A 20,258-nucleotide genomic window follows, 5' to 3' on the forward strand; every position below is an offset into this window, starting at 1 on the left:
GCAGACTATAGTTGATCAATCACTATAGTAGATTTTAATTCTAAACTTCTAGAACCTTAGCCTTCCATTCCTTGCTCTTCCTAGAGATTGTGAATCAAAGTGTATCGAGAATTGGCAATGAAATATGGCCAGAAAGATTCTCTCTCAACTTTCATCTACTGCCCAACATAAGAGAGGAAGGAAAAAAGGTAAGGAAAGGAGATGACAAGTCTCCTCCTTCAGAAACAATATAAACCTGAGACTCAAATGTGGCATGTCTTCTTCCTCAAAAGGGAGAGAAGACTATCCAAATGTAGGGACAATTAAGGAATTAGAAATTTAAAATTTAGAAATAAATACAATGCCTTAGGAAATATAAAGCAACAATTGCCTCAAATCAAAAGACAGTAGGATTAGAGGAGAAAAATAGTCCTCAAATAGGCCCCAAATTAAGCTTCTTCAAATTAAGTGTTGACAAAAAGTGGGAAGTGGTCAACAAGAAAGCAACCACCCAAAAGAGCAGTGACTCCTATTCTTTGCACTGTTTTAGCATAATTTGTTCCATCTGGGGATTCTGGATAATAAGAACAATAAGTTCATTTTATAGAAAGAAAAACAGAGATGTAAGTTTCAGGAGTCTATTTAAGGTATATACTTCAGTCTTTTTCAACTCCTATATTGGGGGCACCTGGGTGGCTCAGTGGTTGAGCATCTCCCTTTGGCTTAGGTCATGGTACCGGAGTCCTGGGATTGAATCTCGCATCTGGCTCCCCGAGGGGAGCCTGCTTCTCCCTCTGCCTATGTCTCTGCCTCTGTCTCTCATGAATAAATAAATAAAATCTTTAAAAAATAAAACCTCCTATTTTGAAAACTCGTCTCTTCTAGTACAAAAAAACATCCTAAAGCAAGTGAAGGAAAAAAGTAACTAGTGTAGGGCATTTGGGGAAGCCTTGTTAAGTCAATGAAAATCATATAAGATTGGGAAATGATTCATCAGAGGATCAAAAGGCAATCAAGCTTTGTGTTCTTAGAACTTATTTAGTAGACCTGTTTCCCTGAAACTCCAGGTGGGCAATTTCAAGGATAGAATTTCCCTCATCAGTCTGGCTCAACTCAACTCCCCTATTCTGCTGTTTCTGAATTGTGACTAGTTTTATTTACACCTTCTACAGATACTCATGGGAAATATTTTTCCATGAACCATATACTATCTCTAAACTATTCACTTTCAATAGATGAGCCCAAAATCAGTGTCTGTCTTCCAATCAATAGGCTTGTCACCTCCTACTTTCACTAGTTTTCACTAAAATGAGTGAATTATGATAAAATACAATTTAAGTGAACAGAAGACAGGAATTTACAGGCCTGAATATGTTTTTTCCCTCTCTCTCTGTCCCCATCATAACAATTACCCTGATTCTGCAGTTCATCCAAGTCCATGAAGCGACTGGGATGAGGATTAAACCCTTTAGCTGCCTCTAATTCCTTCTCCCGTTTCCTTCGAAGTTCCTGTTCCTGGGCCCTCCTGGCCACTTCCTCTTGCAGTTCATCCAGTTCACTTTTGGAAGATATCTCCCCACCTGAATACAAACAAGGGAGAAGAAAAATTGTCACATTTCTACAACTACAGCTAAGCACCTGCTGCATTTATGGCCACTGCACTGCCTTTCCTTTGGAACTCTTGATTCAATTTGGAGTTCATGCTTTGGATAGTGCCTTCCACGTCAGATTCAGGGTGAGATCTGGGCTATAAACTATAATAACAATGATGATAATGATGACAAAGGTAAAATATTTATTGAGTGATTTTTTACAACAATAACAATGTGAAAACTAACATTTGTTGAGCACTTACTATGTGATGGGCACAGTTTTAAGCACTTTTATCTATATTATTTCATTTAATTCTCATGACAACCTCTGAAGTAGATACTACTATTGCCCATATTTTAGGAATGAAGAAACGGATGCACAAAGAGAATAAATAAATAAATAAATTTGCCCAAGGTGACAAAGATGGTAAGTGGTAGAGCTGAACTAAAGTCAAATATAGGTTAAATTCATGATCCATGATCTTAACCATTAGACAGCATTCTTAGTTACATGTTGCCACTAACTCATTGGGAAGCTTCAAGCAAGTCAATTTCTCAGCCTTAACTTCCAACATCTCTTTAAAGAGATGTGTCAACTCTCCAGTAAAAAAAGAGTTTGTAGAGGCGCCTGGGTGGCTCACTTGGTTAAGAGTCAGACTCTTGATTTTGGCTCATATCATGACCTCATGTTCAAGAGACTGAGCACCCTGTCAGACTCTGAACTCAGCATGGAGTCTACTTAAGATTCTCTCTCCCTCTCCCTCTCCCTTCCCCATGATCCCCTCTCTCTAAAGATAATAAATCTTAAAAGAGTTTGTAGGGATCCCTGGGTGGCGCAGCAGTTTGGCGCCTGCCTTTGGCCCAGGGCACGATCCTGGAGACCCGGGATCGAATCCCACGTCAGGCTCCCGGTGCATGGAGCCTGCTTCTCCCTCTGCCTATGTCTCTGCCTCTCTCTCTCTCTGTGTGTGTGACTATCATAAATTAAAAAAAAAAAAAAAAAGTTTGTAAAAATTCAATTTTATAAATGTTCATAGATGGAACCAAACAGATCTAAAAGGGTGTCTAAATTAAGTGAAAAATCAAGTGACAGAATAATATATATAGTATAAATTCATTTTATTAAAAAAAATGGTGGTAATAAGCTTATCTATATATTTGTATAGGCATAGAAAAAAATGTAAAAAAATATATACCCTGATGATAATACTGGTTCCTTCAATCTGAAGACGGAAAGGGCAGGTTACTAAATTATTGGACTTATTTTTACTCCTGTAATTTTTTAAAAGAATGATGAGGGATCCCTGGGTGGCGCAGTGGTTTGGTGCCTGCCTTTGGCCCAGGGCGCGATTCTGGAGACCCGGGATCGAATCCCACATCGGGCTCCCGGTGCATGGAGCCTGCTTCTCCCTCTGCCTGTGTCTCTGCCTCTCTCTCTCTCTCTGTGACTATCATAAATACATAAAAATTTAAAAAAAAATTTTAAAGAATGATGAAAATTATTAGATAAATTTTTTGCTCTCTGCCAGACTAAAATGATAGGATCAAGGGGCCCCTGGGTGGTATACTTGGGTAAGCATCAGACCCTTGGTTTCAGCTCGGGTCATGATCTCAGGGTCGTGAGATCGAGCTCTGAGCTCAGTGTAAAGTCTGCTTAAGCCCTCTCCCTCTATCCCTCTCCCCCACCCCTCCTGCTGCCTGCACTCTCTGTAAAAAACAGCAACAACAACAAAAAACAGGGGAGCGAGTATGAGGACACAACGCACACTCATGAAGGGAAAGAAAACAAGGATACTGGACAGGCTAATATAGAGGCAGGAATAAGGATAGGTTTGACTTACTTATTCCTCAGTTTTGCCCATAGCCTTCATGTCTCCTTTTGTCATCTTAATTCACAGAACTAAACAATAAGAAATCCACTCCCATGAGGCTTCCTCTATACCATGGGGAAAAAACCCAGAACTTACTCTTCTTAGTAATGCAGGTGCTACTGACACTGTTCACCCTATTTCTGTTCCTTCTTGTTCCCACAAGGGCTATCCCTAAGTTGGAAAGAATAATCAGGCAAGCCATGATAAAGAGCAAAAGCTAGATAAATCCAAAGATGGAATGGCTCAAATGCCTCCATACTTACATACTGATGGAAAACGTTAAGTACAACTGTCCTCCAACTTCAAATGTGCTCATGTAAGGCTATTTTCCAAATAGAACTGGCAGTCAAATCCAGTACTCCCAATCCAGTGTCTTTCTGCTTACCTGAGAGGGGGAGATTCTTTGTCCAGCTACTCCTGGATGCTGTGGAGTCTGCCTCCAGGATACTACTGCTGTGAGACTTTGGGATGTGACGCCAGGAAGGTGCCAACCCAGCTGATTTCTTAGCACTTGGATCCCTTCAAAAGATAAACCAGAGTGTAGTGAAAATATTGGAAGGGTGATAACTTACAACATTCCTAGGACTAAAGTCCCTAAAAAATACAATAAAACATCAAACTAATATACAATTAAAGAATCTGTTAAATTACTTCTGAAAGTGGTTCCCCCATCTTATCTCACTTCATTCACATTTTGTGCATCTAGCAGTGTCTGACACAAAACTTATAATGAATTAATAAATATAAGCTCTCATATGTATTGCCTTCCTATTTCTTATACCTTTGTAGCCATCTTCTCATGTGTAAAACTCAACAGGGTCCTGTGTCCAGAGGATAAACAGTGGGAAAAATATGAGGATGTGATTATCACCCTTGTGGAAGATAAAATCACTCTGTAAAGCAGCAACTCTGTTAAGGAACTTGCCTCTGTGGCAATTCAGTAGAAACAATGTATGAAGATCTGAAATTTATAAAGCAAACTGGGCCCTATGAACAGGGTACAATAAGCACTATTGAACTGTCAGTGTTATCTTAAATTATAAATATCATTGGCTTATAAAACACAGAAACCCTGTGACCCTTAAAAAAATGAGTATAGGGGATCCCTGGGTGGCTCAGCGGTTTAGCGCCTGCCTTTGGCCCAGGGCGTGATCCTGGAGTCCCAGGATCAAGTCCCGAATCGGCTCCCAGCATGGAGCCTGCTTCTCCCTCCTCCTGTGTCTCTGCCTCTCTCTCTCTCTCTCTATGTCTATCATGAATAAATAAATAAATAAATCTTAAAAAAAAAAGAATCGCTGAGTGAAGTAAGTCAATCGGAGAAGGACAAACATTATATGTTCTCATTCATTTGGGGAATATAAATAATAGTGAAAGGGAATATAAGGGAAGGGAGAAGAAATGTGTGGGAAATATCAGAAAGGGAGACAGAACGTAAAGACTGCTAACTCTGGGAAACGAACTAGGGGTGGTAGAAGGGGAGGAGGGCGGGGGGTGGGAGTGAATGGGTGACGGGCACTGGGGGTTATTCTGTATGTTGGTAAGTTGAACACCAATAAAAAATAAATTAAAAAAAAAGAATCTATCCTAAATGAAAAATAAGCAACTATTCTGTTTTCTGATTATAGAACTATAGGTTTTGATTCACTAATTTTTCCATCACATTATTTACTAAATAATTATTTTACATATAATAAGTTCTCTCCTTTCTCAAATGTCTTTGCTCCTTCTTCCAGCAGAGGGTGCTGTTGCCATAGAAAGTTGACAGAGCATCCCCCTTGCTTATTGTGGCATTATTTTCAACAGCCAAGAAATGGAAGCAACCTAAGTGCCCATTAAGAGATGAACAGATAAAGAAGATGAGGTATATATAAACAATGGAATATTACTAAGCCATAAAAAGGGAATGAAATTTTGCCATTTATGACAACATGGGTGGACTCAGAGGTAATTGTTATGCTAAGTGAAATAAGTCACAGAGAAAGACAAATACTATATAGGATTTCACTTTTATGTGGAATCAAAACAAATGAGCAAACAAAAAACAGAAAGAGAATCACAAATACAGAAACAAACTGGTGGTTGCCAGGGGAAAAAAGGTTGGGGGAAGGGTGAAATAACTGAGGGAGATTAAGAGGTACAAATTTCCAGTTATAAAATAAATACATCACAGGCATGAAAAGTACAGCACAGAGAATACAATCAATGATATTGTAATAATATTCCATGGTGACAGATGGTAATGGCATTTATTGTGGTGAGCATAGTATATAATATACAGATTGTTCAACCACTATATTATACATCTAAAACTAATATAACATGGTATATCAACTTTATTTCCATTTTTTTAAAAAGTTGATAAAGCAAAATATTTTGCTCACAAAATGGTAATAAAGTCCATTACTCCACCTATCTGAGTTGAAAAACCTCCTGGTGACTCACATTGCTGTAAGGGACAATGCCACTATTCAAAGGCCAAACAATACCTGCAGACACTGGAGCTCTCAGGCAGGGCTGTATCCAGGCTGACAGGGCTGTTGCTGTTCCTCTCACTGCTCTCATAGCCAGATTCCATTCGCTGTATTAGGCGAGGGTGCTGTTCTAAAAGGTGAGAGCCTGGCCGTGCTGGGCCCCAGGGCTTGCACTGGGGGCTTGGTCCACTAGCTTTAATGTTGTAAGCAGGTGGCTTGTTTAGTTCATCTGGTGTAAATTCTTTAGCTATCCCGATCAAAGGACAAGTAGGGAAAAGGAGGTGGATTTAGCATCTGCCTCAAATTAAGACAACCAACCCTTCCCTCCAGCTAGCTACTCATTCACTGAACTCCTATCTCCAAAAGGTTCAACATCAGCATAAAAATGGACCTTGCTGAGTCTACCAGAAAAATCCAGGTTTTTTAAATACATGAGTCAACTTTATTCAAAAGCCCAATTCTTCCCTAATTATCTCCTCACCTGAATCTTCAGAAAAGGGGCTAAGCTGGGTATAGCCACAGTGCTTCCTTTTGTCCTTACTAAAGATACTGTCAATATTCAGAGACTCTCGTTTGGGTCTCCACGTTGGACGATACTTGCTAGAAGAACTGGATTTTGACTCACTGCTGGTACTCTCTACTTCCCAATCACGAGAGTGTAAAGACAGGTTCCTAGGAGGCTTTTTGTCAGTCTGGTCTCCTCCCTTCCCTACACAGGGAGATCCTAGGTTGGTCTGAGAAGCCAGGGATGGTCTGTTGTGAATCATATTGCTGACTGTCTCTTTGAAATCCCTTAGTCTATTGGTGCTGCTGGATGGTTTAGAGGCATTCCTAGGAGCCTGCTTCTCTTTCAGTGTTTCTCCTAAAAACACAAAGAATTAAACAAATATAAATGCTTAAAATGGATACCCAGACCCCAAAGTGTGAAAGCAAGGACAGCACTTTGATCAGGAAGGAAAAGTCAGTCTGTGGTATGACACAAGTTCACCAGAGTGAATGAAGAAAGACAAACAGTGCAGAGTGGCTTGCCTTCACTGTGGTACCCTGAGGTCTGTGGCTCATCACCTCTCCTCCTAATGCGGCCAGAGCTCCTCTTGCGTTCTATCAGTGACCCTTTCTTGGATGTGAGTTTCTGATTACATTCACTATCAGTCAGGTGTCCTGAAAGAACAAAGAATGGGGGTAAGCTAGTATCTGGGACTGACCTCCATACTCTTAAGAATCTAATCTCCCTTTGGGATTCATAGCAATGCCACTAATTTAGTATACCCATGAATCAGAAGCTATAGGGGCCAAGGTCATCTGATTTAAGTATAACAGGAAGCTCTCAATAGATAAATGTAGAGAAGCTCAAGTATTTCATGGAGGCTTCCAAATTTACAATGTCTCCTGAACAATTACCAGTCCTGATCCTGCTTATAATCTTTCCAGGTGACCCAGAAGGACACATTACTTGGTAATTTTTTAAAGGTGACAGTTTTAAAGATTGCATAAAAATGTCACGTATCAACATATTTTCACTCTCGTAAATAAAAGACAGAGCTTTCCTTTTATTTAGCAACACATACCAAGTAAAGCCTAATTTTTATTACATCTGGTATTATCCCAGGTGCCCCAGCTTTTGCTCTGATTGTGGGCGCCTTTAATTTTCATTTCTAAACCGTCCTTAAATGTGAATCATTTTTTAAAAGATTGATTTATTGATTTGACAGAGAGAAAGCAAGAGAACACAAGCAGGGGGACTGGCACAGGGAGAGGAAGCAGACTCCCTGCTGAGCAGGGACCCTGACTCGGACCCTGGGATCATACATAACCTGAGCTGAAGGCAGATGCTTAACAAAATGAGCCACCCAGGCACCCTAAATGTGAATCATTTAAAAGGACACTTGAACTTTGAATAATCCTCAGTCCCGTCCCCAAAGAGTGCTGTACTGAACTTGGCTTCACCCAATCGCTGGGAAGCCCAGGAGGTATAGGCTCTTTTATATAACTTGTTCTGCTTCATGCCCCCATGATGGAAATGTATGATTTGATAAAAGCAAAGGTCAGATTCTAAAGAATATAATCATCTAAACTGCTGGAAGCCAATGGTGAATTAAACAAGAAAACAGGTTTAGAGAAAACCCTTTAGGTTCTCAAAGGTACCAAGAGCTAATTTGTTTTCATATTTTAGTATATGAAAATTTTTGTACATATTCAGGTATCAGCAGTATAGTGAGATGGCTACCTATTTTCAATAAATTACCAATGTAATATTTTATTGCTTTTATCTGGTCCTTTGTTAGCTTGGGTCCAAAAGAAATATTTAAGAAAGGAGGAAGTCACTTGGAGCAACTAAATCTGCAAATGTACCAATGGGAGCATGCTCCCTGGCCCCCAGCCATTCACAAACTATTAACATAAACCTGACTCTCCTAGAAAATAAGCCTTGTTTATCCTGTTATTTGGCTTCTTTTTTTATTCAGTTTCATAAATACAGTCTTAAAAAATATCATACTTTGCAGCAGACATCTATGCAACAGTTATCAAAATAAATCAAACATGAATCTGACCAAACCTCTAGATCCAACTGCCAATTTACAAGAAACACAGAATAGAGAAACATGCTACTATAATACTATCAGCAAACTTTAGAATGTGGGGAATCTATAGGACAAAAACTACCTAGTTGTTCAACAATCAGCTTCAAGGAAAAAATAGAGGAGAAACCTATAGTTTAAAAGAAATATAAAAGACTTATCAATCCGTCCCAATGCGTAGACCTCACTTGAATTTGGAATCAAGCACACAAAACCATTAAAAAATTGTGACACTTATAAGATATTTGTGTATTTCAATAATTATTGGTTATGCATGGTTTTTAGGAACTATTAATATTTTTAAGCATGATAATGATTTTTTTTTAAGATTTATTTATTTATTCATGATATATATATATATATAGAGAGAGAGAGAGAGAGAGAGAGGCAGAGACACAGGAGGAGGGAGAGAAGCAGGCTCCAGGCCGGGAGCCCGACGCAGAACTCGATCCCGGGACTCCAGGATTGCACCCTGGGCCAAAGGCAGGTGCCAAACCGCTGAGCCACCCAGAGATCCCCTAATAATGATGTTTAAAAGTGATTTCCTAAAAAAAAATAAAATAAAATAAAATAAAATAAAATAAAATAAAATAAAATAAAATAAAAATTAAATGAAATTAAATTAAAATAAAAGTGATTTCCTGCTTTAGAGGTACATACAAAAAATACTTATGGAAAAGGTGAAATAATAACTGGAATTCAATTCAAAATAATCCAGGAGTGGGGTAAGTAGGTAGAAGTACAGATAAAACTAGACTGGCCATAAGTTATAATTACTGATACTAGGCAAGGAATCCATGGAGGGGCAGTATTTACTATTCTGTATACTTTCGAAAATGTTTAAATTTCCCTTTTTTATTTTTAATATAAAAATACTAATTCAAAGGAATACATGGACCCGGATGTTTATAGCAGCATCCTGTATAATAGCCAAATTATGGAAACAGCATAACTGACGAATGGATAAAGAAGATATGGTATATCACGTGTGTGTGTATGATTGTGTGTATATATAATACACATGTACATACGTGTATATATGATGTGTATATACACACACATTTATGATATGTGATATATGATTGTGATTATGATAAATACATACACACACAATCATTTATACATATACATACACACATACACACACCATATCTTCTTTACCTGCTGGATATTATGGAATATTACTAAGTCATAAAAAAGAATAAATCTGGTCCTTTGCAATGACATGGATGGTACTAAAGAATATTATGCCAAATGAAATAAATCAGTCAGAGAAAGACAAACACCATATGATTTCACTCACATGAGGAATTTAAAAAACAAAACAAATGAGTAAAGGGGGAAAAAAGAGAGACAAACCAAGAAACAGTCTTAACTGAAGAGAGCAAACTGATGGTTACCAGAGAGGAGGTGGGAGGGGGGTGGATGTGGGAGTGATCTCTTTAATGTGGATTAAGGAGTGCACTTGTGATGGGCACAGGGTATTGTATGACAAGCGCTGAATCACTATACTATACACCTGAAGCTCATATTATACTGTACATTAACAGCTGGAATTTAAATAGAAACTTAAAAAAAAAAAAAGCCAAGCAAAGAGTATGAACCACCAATCTAAAGCCATGAGCTCACTAATTCCCAAGTCTCTAAGAGTATGGGCACTGTTATATGCATTAAGTGATAAACTTTTCATCTCAGCAGTGAATCACTCACTGTTCTTCCTTTTATGTCCTGTATTAGTTTTTTCCACTGACAACACATTCTTCTACAGACTAACAGAACAGTTTGAGAATGTCCTCTGCATGGAACTCACAATAACAAACAGGCTAGCTTTCTTTCGTTTGCTTTCCTGTCCTTCAGGAAGCCCAGCAAAGTGATGAGCAAGTGTCCCATACCCATAAATATGCCCCTTGTCTCAAAGCCGCCTGCTTGAGATAAAGTCTAGCATGAAAACATGATGAGGTGCAAGACGACAAAGGCTTACTGAAATACTATGAGAAGGATAGGAATGAAGAATACAGCAGAAAAAAAAAAAAAGCAGATTTTGGGATAAATAATCACATCAATAATCATATTACAATCATCCTTATTCACATGCTGGCGTTGAGAGGAATATGTGCAATGGAATATCATCATTCATTCAGAGTTGTGTTGTTTCTTTTCATGCCACCCAATTACCCAAGTTCTGGGCCTTTCTCCCTTTGCATGGCAAACATTTCTGACTTGCCCCAGCTTCTTTTTCTTGGGAGAATCTCTATGCAAGAACTGAATCAGGCAAGCAGAGTCCACTACATAACTCCCTACCTGTGTCCCGACTGCTCTGAGACGTGGAATCATTCTCCACATTATAGATGACTGTCCCCTGAGAATCAGAAGAGAAGTGACTGACCACAGACTCGTGGTGGGAGTGTTTGTAGGGATAGCTCTCCGTTGAAGAATCGGTTCGAGTGTCACTTGAGATGGAGGGCTCCCTCCCTGAGGGAAGGAGGAGACACATATGCAAAAGTAAGGAAAGAGAAAAGGACAGTGACAGAGAGAAGGCGAAGAGAGTTGGATGGCAACAAAGGTCCATAAGGCAAGAACTTCCTAGATGGAAGGGTGAGAAGGATATACCAGAGCCATTCTTCCCAACACCCAACTTCAGATAAACCCAGACATACAAACAATTCCTCCCATTCCTGCCCCTACCTTGCTGAAGCCCTCACTTTGCCTGCCACTGTGAAAAACTGTGGGGCTTTTAGAAAACCTATGGGGAAAAGTGGAAGAAAGGAAAAAGTTGTGAAAAGTAAGATCTATTTAGATGGAGAGTCCCAGGCCGACCTGGCATACATAACCAGTTGCTTCCCATCCCATAATTTTTGTCCTATACTGCCAGAAATGCCACTTTAAAAAATTTAATTGACATTGTAAGCATTCTTTATCTGAGAAATTATGGGGCTATTATTTATACTTTAGAGTAGATTAGTTCAATCAGATTAATTTCCTCTGAATGACTTGCTGAGATAAGCACAACAGTGGAAATGGGTGTTTGATTGAAGGGAGAAAAAGTAGAGCAGGTCTGGGTAGGTACAAAGCTGGGAAGAACACCAGGTATCAAGCAAGAGGAAGGTACAAAAGGGAAGGAAAAAAATTCCAAGGACAAGCGTCTTCTCTTTCAAAATTATACTCCAGGACAGTCCTAGATCTAGAAGAGGAAAATAATATTTCTTTTCCTCCTTTTCAGAAATCAAGCCAAAATCATAAGGGTTATATTTCTAATATATCATAAGCCTCTATGGGCTAGCCTGTGACGTTAGCCATGAAGCTACAAATTATTTCTACAGGAAAACATGATTTACATTACAAACAATCAAATTAGAAGTGAAAAATTGCTTCACAGGCCGAGGAATATTACTACTACACTTGGCATTTTAAAACAAAAAACTCTTATCCCAAAATGACTAGTTTTGTAGTTTTTTCTACAAAAAAAATTATTTTTCTTGGTCTTAACGATTCAATGAAGTCACTGTTAAATTGAATCAGTCATCTTTACTAATATTAGAAGGTTAAACATTGAGTCTCTCTCAAAAACTTCTTATTTCAGTCTAAATCAACCTAACTGCCTTCTCACTTTTGAATCAGGGCCAGGTGACTTAGGCAACACACTCTTGAAGGCTGACAGAAGCAAAGCCTGGCATACCTTGGGCTTCAGCACGAGTTGGCACTTCTATCTCTAATGGATCCTCTTTCTACAAGATAGATTATGTGCTAGGCTCATGATTAAGTATGAGTCCTAACTGTCCAGTGATCACATTGGAAGGAAGAAGGAAGAGGTAAAGAGGTAAAGATTGCTCACCTGAATCTTCACTATCATAGCACGTCCTGCTGTAAGACTGGAACTCAACTTGGGGAGGCAGGTCCTGGGTGGACACAGGGGTACCCTGGGGGTCTGCATAAAGCAGTAGCAAAGGCTGATAATGCCCCTTGATGCATTTGGTTACCACATCCTTCCACTTGGGTCCAATCTGAACCAGAAAACAATCAGAAAAACATGACAGTTATATTTCATATCCACATTAAAACATATCTTTCTACTCTGTTTTTCTAAAGAAATACAAAAGATAAAAAGACAAGAATTGAGTAAAAAGATCACAAAAGAGACCTTAGACCTAAATTTCACGAAAATTTTGTTAAATCTTTTTTTGTTGTTGTTAAATCCTTTCAGAAAGCAATAAAACCCTGTAAGACAGGAATGATGAATAAAATTACTTTTATTCCTGTGAAACATCAATTCAGTTGTGAAATATAAATAAAAGTTCTCAAAGGTGAATATGCTGTGAGGGGACTTCAGCTGCCTTGGTGATCAATTTCTTTTCACAGATTAAAGCCCTTGCTTGAAACTTGCAATTCTGCCATTCTATAAATTATATAATTTTCTCCTAAATATTAAAATCACTTTTATGAAGCTAAAGAGCAAGCAGAAACTCTCACAGACTGCCCTAGAATAAGCGACAATCCATTTCAGAGTTCACACATGGCAGGACATAAAATGTCAAACTGCTTAGAATAGACAGCTGAGCCTAGGCCATAGCTTTGAGCTGGATTCAGCACTGCCAAAGAATGGAAAAGAGTGACAGAAGAGCCGTGAAAAGAACAATCCAATTAAATCTCTAAACTCACCTCTTAAACTTGAACCAATCACATTCTGAGATGGAGTGCTCTTGAAAGTCGAACAACCATTATGGTGCTTATTTCATAACAGATGTTCAGCAAATTTATAACTAAGTTATTATTTTAACTAATACAGGTATCCTTTTTACTTACAAATCTTATTTAATATAAGTATTATGTTTTAAATAAAAATACTAAAGCTCAAGCGATTCATACAAATTGCCCAAAACTACAACAGCTAAAAAGAGATGGACAATCAAGAAATTGTCAGACTTTACTATTTGTATAAGACACTGCTTAATATCCACAGACTGGTGTAAACTACAATCAGGAGTCTCCTAGCTGCTAACCATATCTCAAGAAGCTTCCTAAACTCACCCAGATCACCTTAACTACTTCAGTCACAGATTTAGATAGTAACAAGTTTCCAGCTTTAAATACCATCATAGCCCCATTTTTCCCCCTATACTATCCCCAAAACATGTTAAGGCATTTTAGGGAGGTAACAATCAGAGAATAATTTGTAGCTGCTCTGGGACAAAGTATTACTCACTGATAACTCCAAGTCTGAAATTCTGAACTTCATGCTAACCTTCTAACCTAATTTGAAGCATCAGTACTGTCCTCGCTCAAATCAACCAATTAAGATATTTTCAAAAAATCACTTTGCCAACTATAAACACAGAACTGTGCTGACTGCATGGTGAGAAGACTCACAGAAAATAATAAAATACACTGATCCTATCTTTAAGGAACTTGTCATCTACTGGAGAAGGTAAGACTGGTACTCTCATAATTTCAACAGGTAGATTAGTAAATAGACATCAAAATTATGAAAATAAACACTGAAAACAAGAAGACAAGTAGTTATCCTTAGTTTTTTGTTGCAGTCTCCAAACCTTCAAGAAGGGCTTGAATATTCCTACCTCCTTGACATGAGCATCATCAAAATACATCCATTTGCGGATCTTTGTTTGGAAAAAGAATGTAGAATAATGTTTGCCATAGTAACAGATCATTCCTACTAAGTACAGTTCAGACTGCTTGGCCCGGTCATCTGTCACTCTGAAAAACAGCTGTGAGGAAAGAAGAGAATAGAAAAAAGTCACTCAACCCTCTTACATCATCTCTCAGTAGACTCCATCATTTCTTATTAAGGTATTGACTTCCTTCTCCAATATTCAGTCTAAAATTTTTTCTAGTCCATATTAATCATCAGAAATTATCCTAAAAAGACAAAATGTAGGGAAAAGCAAGACAGATAGTAGCTGGTAAACTGGTAAGGTAGTGATGTTTCTTCATACTTTCAATAATATTTTATTGCTGGTGCTTATAGAGGAGCCAAGAAAGTTGAAAATACAAAACAAAACAAAAACAAAACACCCAAGTTTCAAAAGTTATTTATCAACTGGTATCACAAATATAAATTTCCTGTGGAGACCCTAACTAAGGGGTAAAAATGCTCTTAGGAGGGGCAATACCACCATGCTGGTTATCAGCATTTCAATTCGTAGACATCTAGCACTGCCTTAAGTTCTTTTTTTTTTTTTTTAAGATTTTATTTATTTATTCATGAGAGACAGAGAGAGAGAGAGAGAGAGAGAGAGAGGCAGAGACACAGGCAGAAAGAGAAGCAGGCTCCATGCAGGCAGCCCGATGTGGGACTCAATCCCGGATCCCCAGGATCAGGCCCTGGGCTGAAGGCAGCACTAAACCGCTGAGCCATTGGGCTGCCCAAGATCTAAGAGACATACGAAAAAATTGATGAAAAGGATGTTTGCCCTGAGAAACTTATGTGAATGAGAAAATCATTATAAAAATAAAACAAGGGAACCATAAAGAAGACGTAGACTATAGAAATTTAGAAAAAGGAGATTTACTTATGCATAACTTATTCATGTCAGAGATTACTTGGGAAGGAGACCTAAAATAAGACCCCAGACAGTTCATTTATTCTCAGTCATGGCTTAGTGACATTAAAGAATGACAAGGGATCTCCTTAGTCACAAGACTGGAAAAGAAAGAAACCAGTAGAAAAGAAACCACAGAATTTCTGGCTCTTCTCTTGAACTGAAGGAAAACACTGGCTGTACCTATACTAGAGCATGGAGCTAATAAGGTTAAGGATCCCAGACTTGAAGTCTTTCCCCCTATTCCCCTGAATAGATCCACAGAAAACCACTAAACCACTATATTCTCTTTCAAGCTACTTCATTACCTTCTCAACAGACAATGGTTCCTCACAGTAAATTTTGTATTGTGAAACTCAGGTCACTAACCTTTACCCCTTCACCTCCCATCACAGCTCTAGTTAGGATTGCTCACTACTTTGACCTTATTACACCTATAGTTGAATACACCTCCTCACTCTACACTGGTATAAACAAACCATGAGTAGGGTACACAAGAACTCTATAAATTGCTTGACTTTTATTAGTAGCCACGCTCTGCCCATTCTGTCTTTCAAGGCCAATGTCATCCCATTTTTTTCTAAAAAGCCTATGCCACCTACCCAAAGGAGGTATGTGAGCAGGTACTTTCATGCACATGTATGTGTACACATATAACAAGTATTTGTCCAAAACCCTGTAATATTTGTCATCTAGGACATACCTTTGTGTTTAGTGTTCACTGCCCTTAAGCAGTAATACTAAGACATAAGAACTCTTAAGTCAGATAGATATAAAGGTAACTAATACTCACATCACCCAGCTTAAGGCAGGTACCCAGGCTGTGAATGACATCCTCTGCCAAGTCTGAGTGGTCAGAGTCCCATACCAGCCCGATTGTGATAATCTGTGGTGCATTCATCAACACACGGCGAATCCGAATCCTTTCTCCACAGTTGCTCTGAAATACATATATAAAACTAGTTTGAAATGTTTCCCACTGGCTCTGCCTAAATTCCACTAGTCCCAGGGTTCCCCTCCCCACTCTGAGCCCTACCTCTGACTTAACTCACCGGACAGTTCCGCAGATCCCCCATGGTGCTGGCATTTTGCAGCAGCTCACCAAACATGCTTGGTGAGGGTTTTTCTCGTCTTTCCAGCATACAAATAGCCTGATTGCTTCAAGATGGGGAATGGAAGGGAATGATGGCAGGAGTTATGCAGAGTTATAACTAAATCAAATAGATTATTTATGCAAACTCCTAACTCACAAGTTTGATTTTCTTCCACTGCCCACTATACCAAAACCCCTTGTCCTGACCAGCTTTAGTGTCCCAAACACAATAAGCACTTCTGCCTGTTCCAAAATCTAAAGCTCAAAGAATTCATTTCACCTCCCACCTTGCTGACCAGAACTGAACCTAAGAAAAGGAGATGGTTGGGAAAGGAGGAAAAAACAAAGGTTATTTTAGTTATTGTTCTGAGTTCATAGTTTATTGCATAGTCTTAGCAATAAAAATATAAGCTATTTGGATGCCATCAGTTAAAACTCAATCACTTAAGGAGTACCCAAGGGTACAGAGAACACTTTAAGACTCACCAAAGGGAAGTAGTGGAGATGTAATGCACCATCTGGATGAAAGGCAGTGGATCAGAAGTGGCACCACAGCTAGTACACACACACTGGGCCCAGAGTAAAAAAGCAAAATGAAGCAGCCACAATCATTAATTGTTTTGGCACCCATCTAATACCCTACATCCCAGCATTTGTTTCTTCTTGAAGAAGAAAAGAAGTAATGAAGATAGAGATAAGGTTCACCTGTTCAAACAATGTCATTGCAAATTTCTGGTGGGAGATGCAGTGCTGGGCAGTACATATATCCTCTTTGGTTTCATCAGCAATGTGGAAGTGAATTCTCATCAGGAGGTTTTCCTAACAGGGAAAGAACAAAAGCAATATATCAATGATACTTAATAGAAAAAAATACACATATTGGTAGGCAGTTTACTCAGAGAAACAGTAATCCTCTTGAAAGGTAAGAATACCTCTGATTTTTTTAAAAAGTGTTTAATTTGAAATAATTACAAATTCACAGGAAGTTTAAAAAAAAAATTGTGTAGGAGGTTCACATACCCTTTACCCAATTTCCTCCAATGGAACATCTTACATAACTATAATACAATAACCAAACCAGAAAATGGACATCAATACAATCTACAGAGTTTAGATTTCACTAGTTTTATACTTATGTGTATAACTCTATGCAATTTTATCACATGTATAGAGTTATATAACAAATATCCCAATCAAGATAGAAAACTGTTCCATTACATTAGAAGATTCCCTCACATTATTCTTTTATAGCCTTACCCCACTCAATTCCAACTCTAATACCTAACAACTACTATTTTGTTCTCCTATCTATCTCTATGATTTTGTTATTTCAAGAATGTTATATAAATAGGAGCATATGGTAGATATATAACCTTTTGATATTGTGGTTTTTTTACTCAGCATAATTCCCTTTAGATCCATTCAAGTTGAGGTGTAAATCAGTAATTCTTTCTTATTACTGCATAGTTTTCCATGGTATGGAAGTACTAAGGTTTATTTCATTATTTACCATTAAAGGCATGTGGGTTGTTTCCAATTTGGAGCTACTACAAATAAAGATTCTATGAACATTCATGTACAGGTTTCTTTGTTTTTTTTAAAGATTTTATTTATTTATTCAGAGAGACACAGAGACAGGCATAGACAGGCAGAGGGAGAAGCAGGCTTCCTGCGGGGAAGCCTAATGCAGGACTTGATTCCAGGACCCCAGGATTACGACCTGAGCCAAAGGCAGATGCTCAACCACTGAGCCACCCAGGTACCCCTACAGGTTTTTGTACAAACATAAGTTTTCATTTCTCTGGGATACATGTCCAGTAACGCAACTTCTGAACCATATGATAATCTGCAAGTTTAGTTTATTGAGAAACTGCCAAACTGTTTTCCAGAGTGGCTATACCATTTTACATTCCCACCAGCAATATGGAAGTGATCCAACTGCTCAGCAGTACCTCTGATTTTGGTGACATTTTACCATGTAATAGAATATATATCACTCTCAGATTTTTTTTGTTAATGGATGCACAGAGTCTTTTGAAGGTTGATGGATAGAACCCAGAGTTCAGAAGAGTCTTCTACTAAAAGTCACTGGGAGCAATGTAGCTACCTAGACAGCAAATTACACTTGTGTTAGAGACTCAGTTATTCTGTTTAATTATCATTAGTAATGCAGGAGTTCACAAAATGCAGTGGTCCCCAGACTAGCAGCATCAGTATTAGCATCACCTGGAAACTTGTTAGAGCTAGATATTGTTGGGCCCTAATTCAGACCTACTGAATCAGAAACTCAAGGGAGTGGTACACAGCAATTTGTACTTTAATGAGCCCTGTCTCCTTTGAAGGCGAGAGCCACCGTTTTATGCAATGGCAAGCACAAAACTAAGCCCGAAGGAAAAAGAATGAATCCATTATGTAATTCCTACTTCATTAGCAGAGACACCCTAGAGCTCTGAAAAACTAGGGAAATTCCTAGTTCTAATTGTAGATACCAGGGTTGAGTAAATACTACATTAAAGTACCCAGTCCTTGATGGAGACAATCAACAGTCTCACCCTATATCAAAGAGGGGCAGAGGCCAATACTTACAAAGCACTCCGCAGCATCATCCATAATTCCCAGCTGGAAACGCTGTTCATCCTGGAAAGTCTTTGCCAGAGCACTGCGGAGAGTGTCAGACGGAAGCACTTTTTCACTACTACACTGAAACTGGTTAAAGATTCCCTGTAGGGAAGAGGTTAGACAAGGAGAAAAGACACAGTGTTGTTATTAAGCTTCTACACATCCCAGTCTGTCAAACTAGCATCTCCATGCTTTTGACAATGGAACCAAATGTACTTCCCATGAGTTGATATGCTTTCAGTTAGTAATAAAGTAAAAAATCAAGAGTCAGAATAAAAGGCATGGATGATCTGTGCCAATAAGAATTCTTGCTCTTCCATCTGTGATACCACCAAGAACACATTAGGAGAGAACACTATCATGAGTTAACACAATATAGTGCTACCTCATTTCCTCTGAAACAGATAGATGTAGAAGATCACAGTAAGTGAGGACAAATTATATATAAATAGTTTGGTAAATTATTCTCTGGGAGCTCATCCTATGAAACTTGGCCCCCTTCTCTTAACTTAGAATTACTCAAAGGAAAAGAATACTATAATAAACACCTACTTGTCTAATACCCAGAAATAAACATTCCATCATGTTTATTTCGAATCTACAGATGAAGTCTCATTTAAGACTGCATCCATTCGCTAAAAGCCACTCAATACCATGAATTTGTTACACTCTTCTGTTTTTTAATACTTCTGTATATTTATTGTATTTGTGTATATGTGTGTATATACATATGTCCTTAATACATAGTACACTGTTATGTATATTTTTTGTTTGTACAAAGTATTATACTTTTACATTTTAAAATTCAACATTATTTTTGAGATCTATCCATAATTTACACACATACACAGTTCATCCCTTTTCCCTGCTGTGTTGTATTTTATCAGGTGCCTAGACCATATCTATTTATCTATTTCCTAATTGACAGACATTTTGACAGTCTCCAACTCTTTGCCACTATAAAAAGACTATGGCAACTTTAACTTTCACCAGTAGATGAATATAAATAAATTTCCCATTATCCTTGTCAGCAATTAATAAATACACTCAGACTGGTTGAGTCTTTTCTAACTATAATTCTTTTTAAATTGTTTTTATTATGATAATCACACAGAGAGAGAGAGAGGCAGAGACACAGGCAGAGGGAGAAGCGGGCTCCATGCACCGGGAGCCCGACGTGGGACTTGATCCCAGGTCTCCAGGATCGCGCCCTGGGCCAAAGGCAGGCGCCAAACCGCTGCGCCACCCAGGGATCCCTTTTTCTAACTATATGTAGTTTTTCTGAGTCGTTTGTGAATAAGACTTGTGGCAAATATCTTCTTCAAGTCTTCTAGTGTCTTTTATGGAGAGCATAAATTTGGTGTTATTAAATGTATCTACCTTCTCCTGATCTTTACCTGATCTGAAACAATGATGAATATGATGTCCAGAGGATGGAAACAAAGAGTAGCAACAAGTGGCACCTGCTTGATGAGCCCTTCTCAAATGGTTTTGGAT

At 38.4% G+C, this 20,258-nt stretch overlaps 1 protein-coding gene and 1 pseudogene across 23 annotated transcripts in view; one reads left to right on the forward strand and one right to left on the reverse strand.

Moving 5' to 3' along the window:
* Positions 1-20,258, reverse strand: part of USP54 (ubiquitin specific peptidase 54) — a 121,297-nt gene that overhangs the window by 22,033 nt on the left and 79,006 nt on the right. For 18 of the 22 annotated variants that reach the window (XR_013377832.1, XM_077894989.1, XM_077894990.1 and 15 more), the window contains 13 exons: positions 18,729-18,863; positions 16,848-16,961; positions 16,629-16,711; positions 16,102-16,207; positions 15,843-15,989; positions 14,066-14,215; positions 12,325-12,493; positions 10,794-10,964; positions 6,943-7,074; positions 6,395-6,775; positions 5,929-6,160; positions 3,828-3,961; positions 1,392-1,559 (listed from right to left, as the gene is read on the reverse strand). Coding sequence is in view for 21 of the 22 variants with exons in the window: in XM_077894989.1 (XP_077751115.1) it covers positions 1,392-1,559; positions 3,828-3,961; positions 5,929-6,160; positions 6,395-6,775; positions 6,943-7,074; positions 10,794-10,964; positions 12,325-12,493; positions 14,066-14,215; positions 15,843-15,989; positions 16,102-16,207; positions 16,629-16,711; positions 16,848-16,961; positions 18,729-18,863 (2,122 nt within the window). In the remaining variant the exon portion in view is untranslated. The remainder of the gene's footprint in view (positions 1-1,391; positions 1,560-3,827; positions 3,962-5,928; positions 6,161-6,394; positions 6,776-6,942; positions 7,075-10,793; positions 10,965-12,324; positions 12,494-14,065; positions 14,216-15,842; positions 15,990-16,101; positions 16,208-16,628; positions 16,712-16,847; positions 16,962-18,728; positions 18,864-20,258) is intronic. The other 4 variants (XM_077895000.1, XM_077895001.1, XM_077894999.1 and 1 more) reach the window with 1 other exon arrangement.
* Positions 14,159-20,258, forward strand: part of LOC144312368 (small ribosomal subunit protein eS27 pseudogene) — a 62,382-nt pseudogene continuing 56,282 nt past the window's right edge. The window contains exon 1 of the transcript XR_013377836.1: positions 14,159-14,297. The product of XR_013377836.1 is annotated as a small ribosomal subunit protein eS27 pseudogene (transcript). The remainder of the gene's footprint in view (positions 14,298-20,258) is intronic.

This window comes from Canis aureus, chromosome 4 (genome assembly GCF_053574225.1).
Source record: "Canis aureus isolate CA01 chromosome 4, VMU_Caureus_v.1.0, whole genome shotgun sequence".
NCBI classification, from domain to species: Eukaryota; Metazoa; Chordata; class Mammalia; order Carnivora; family Canidae; genus Canis; species Canis aureus.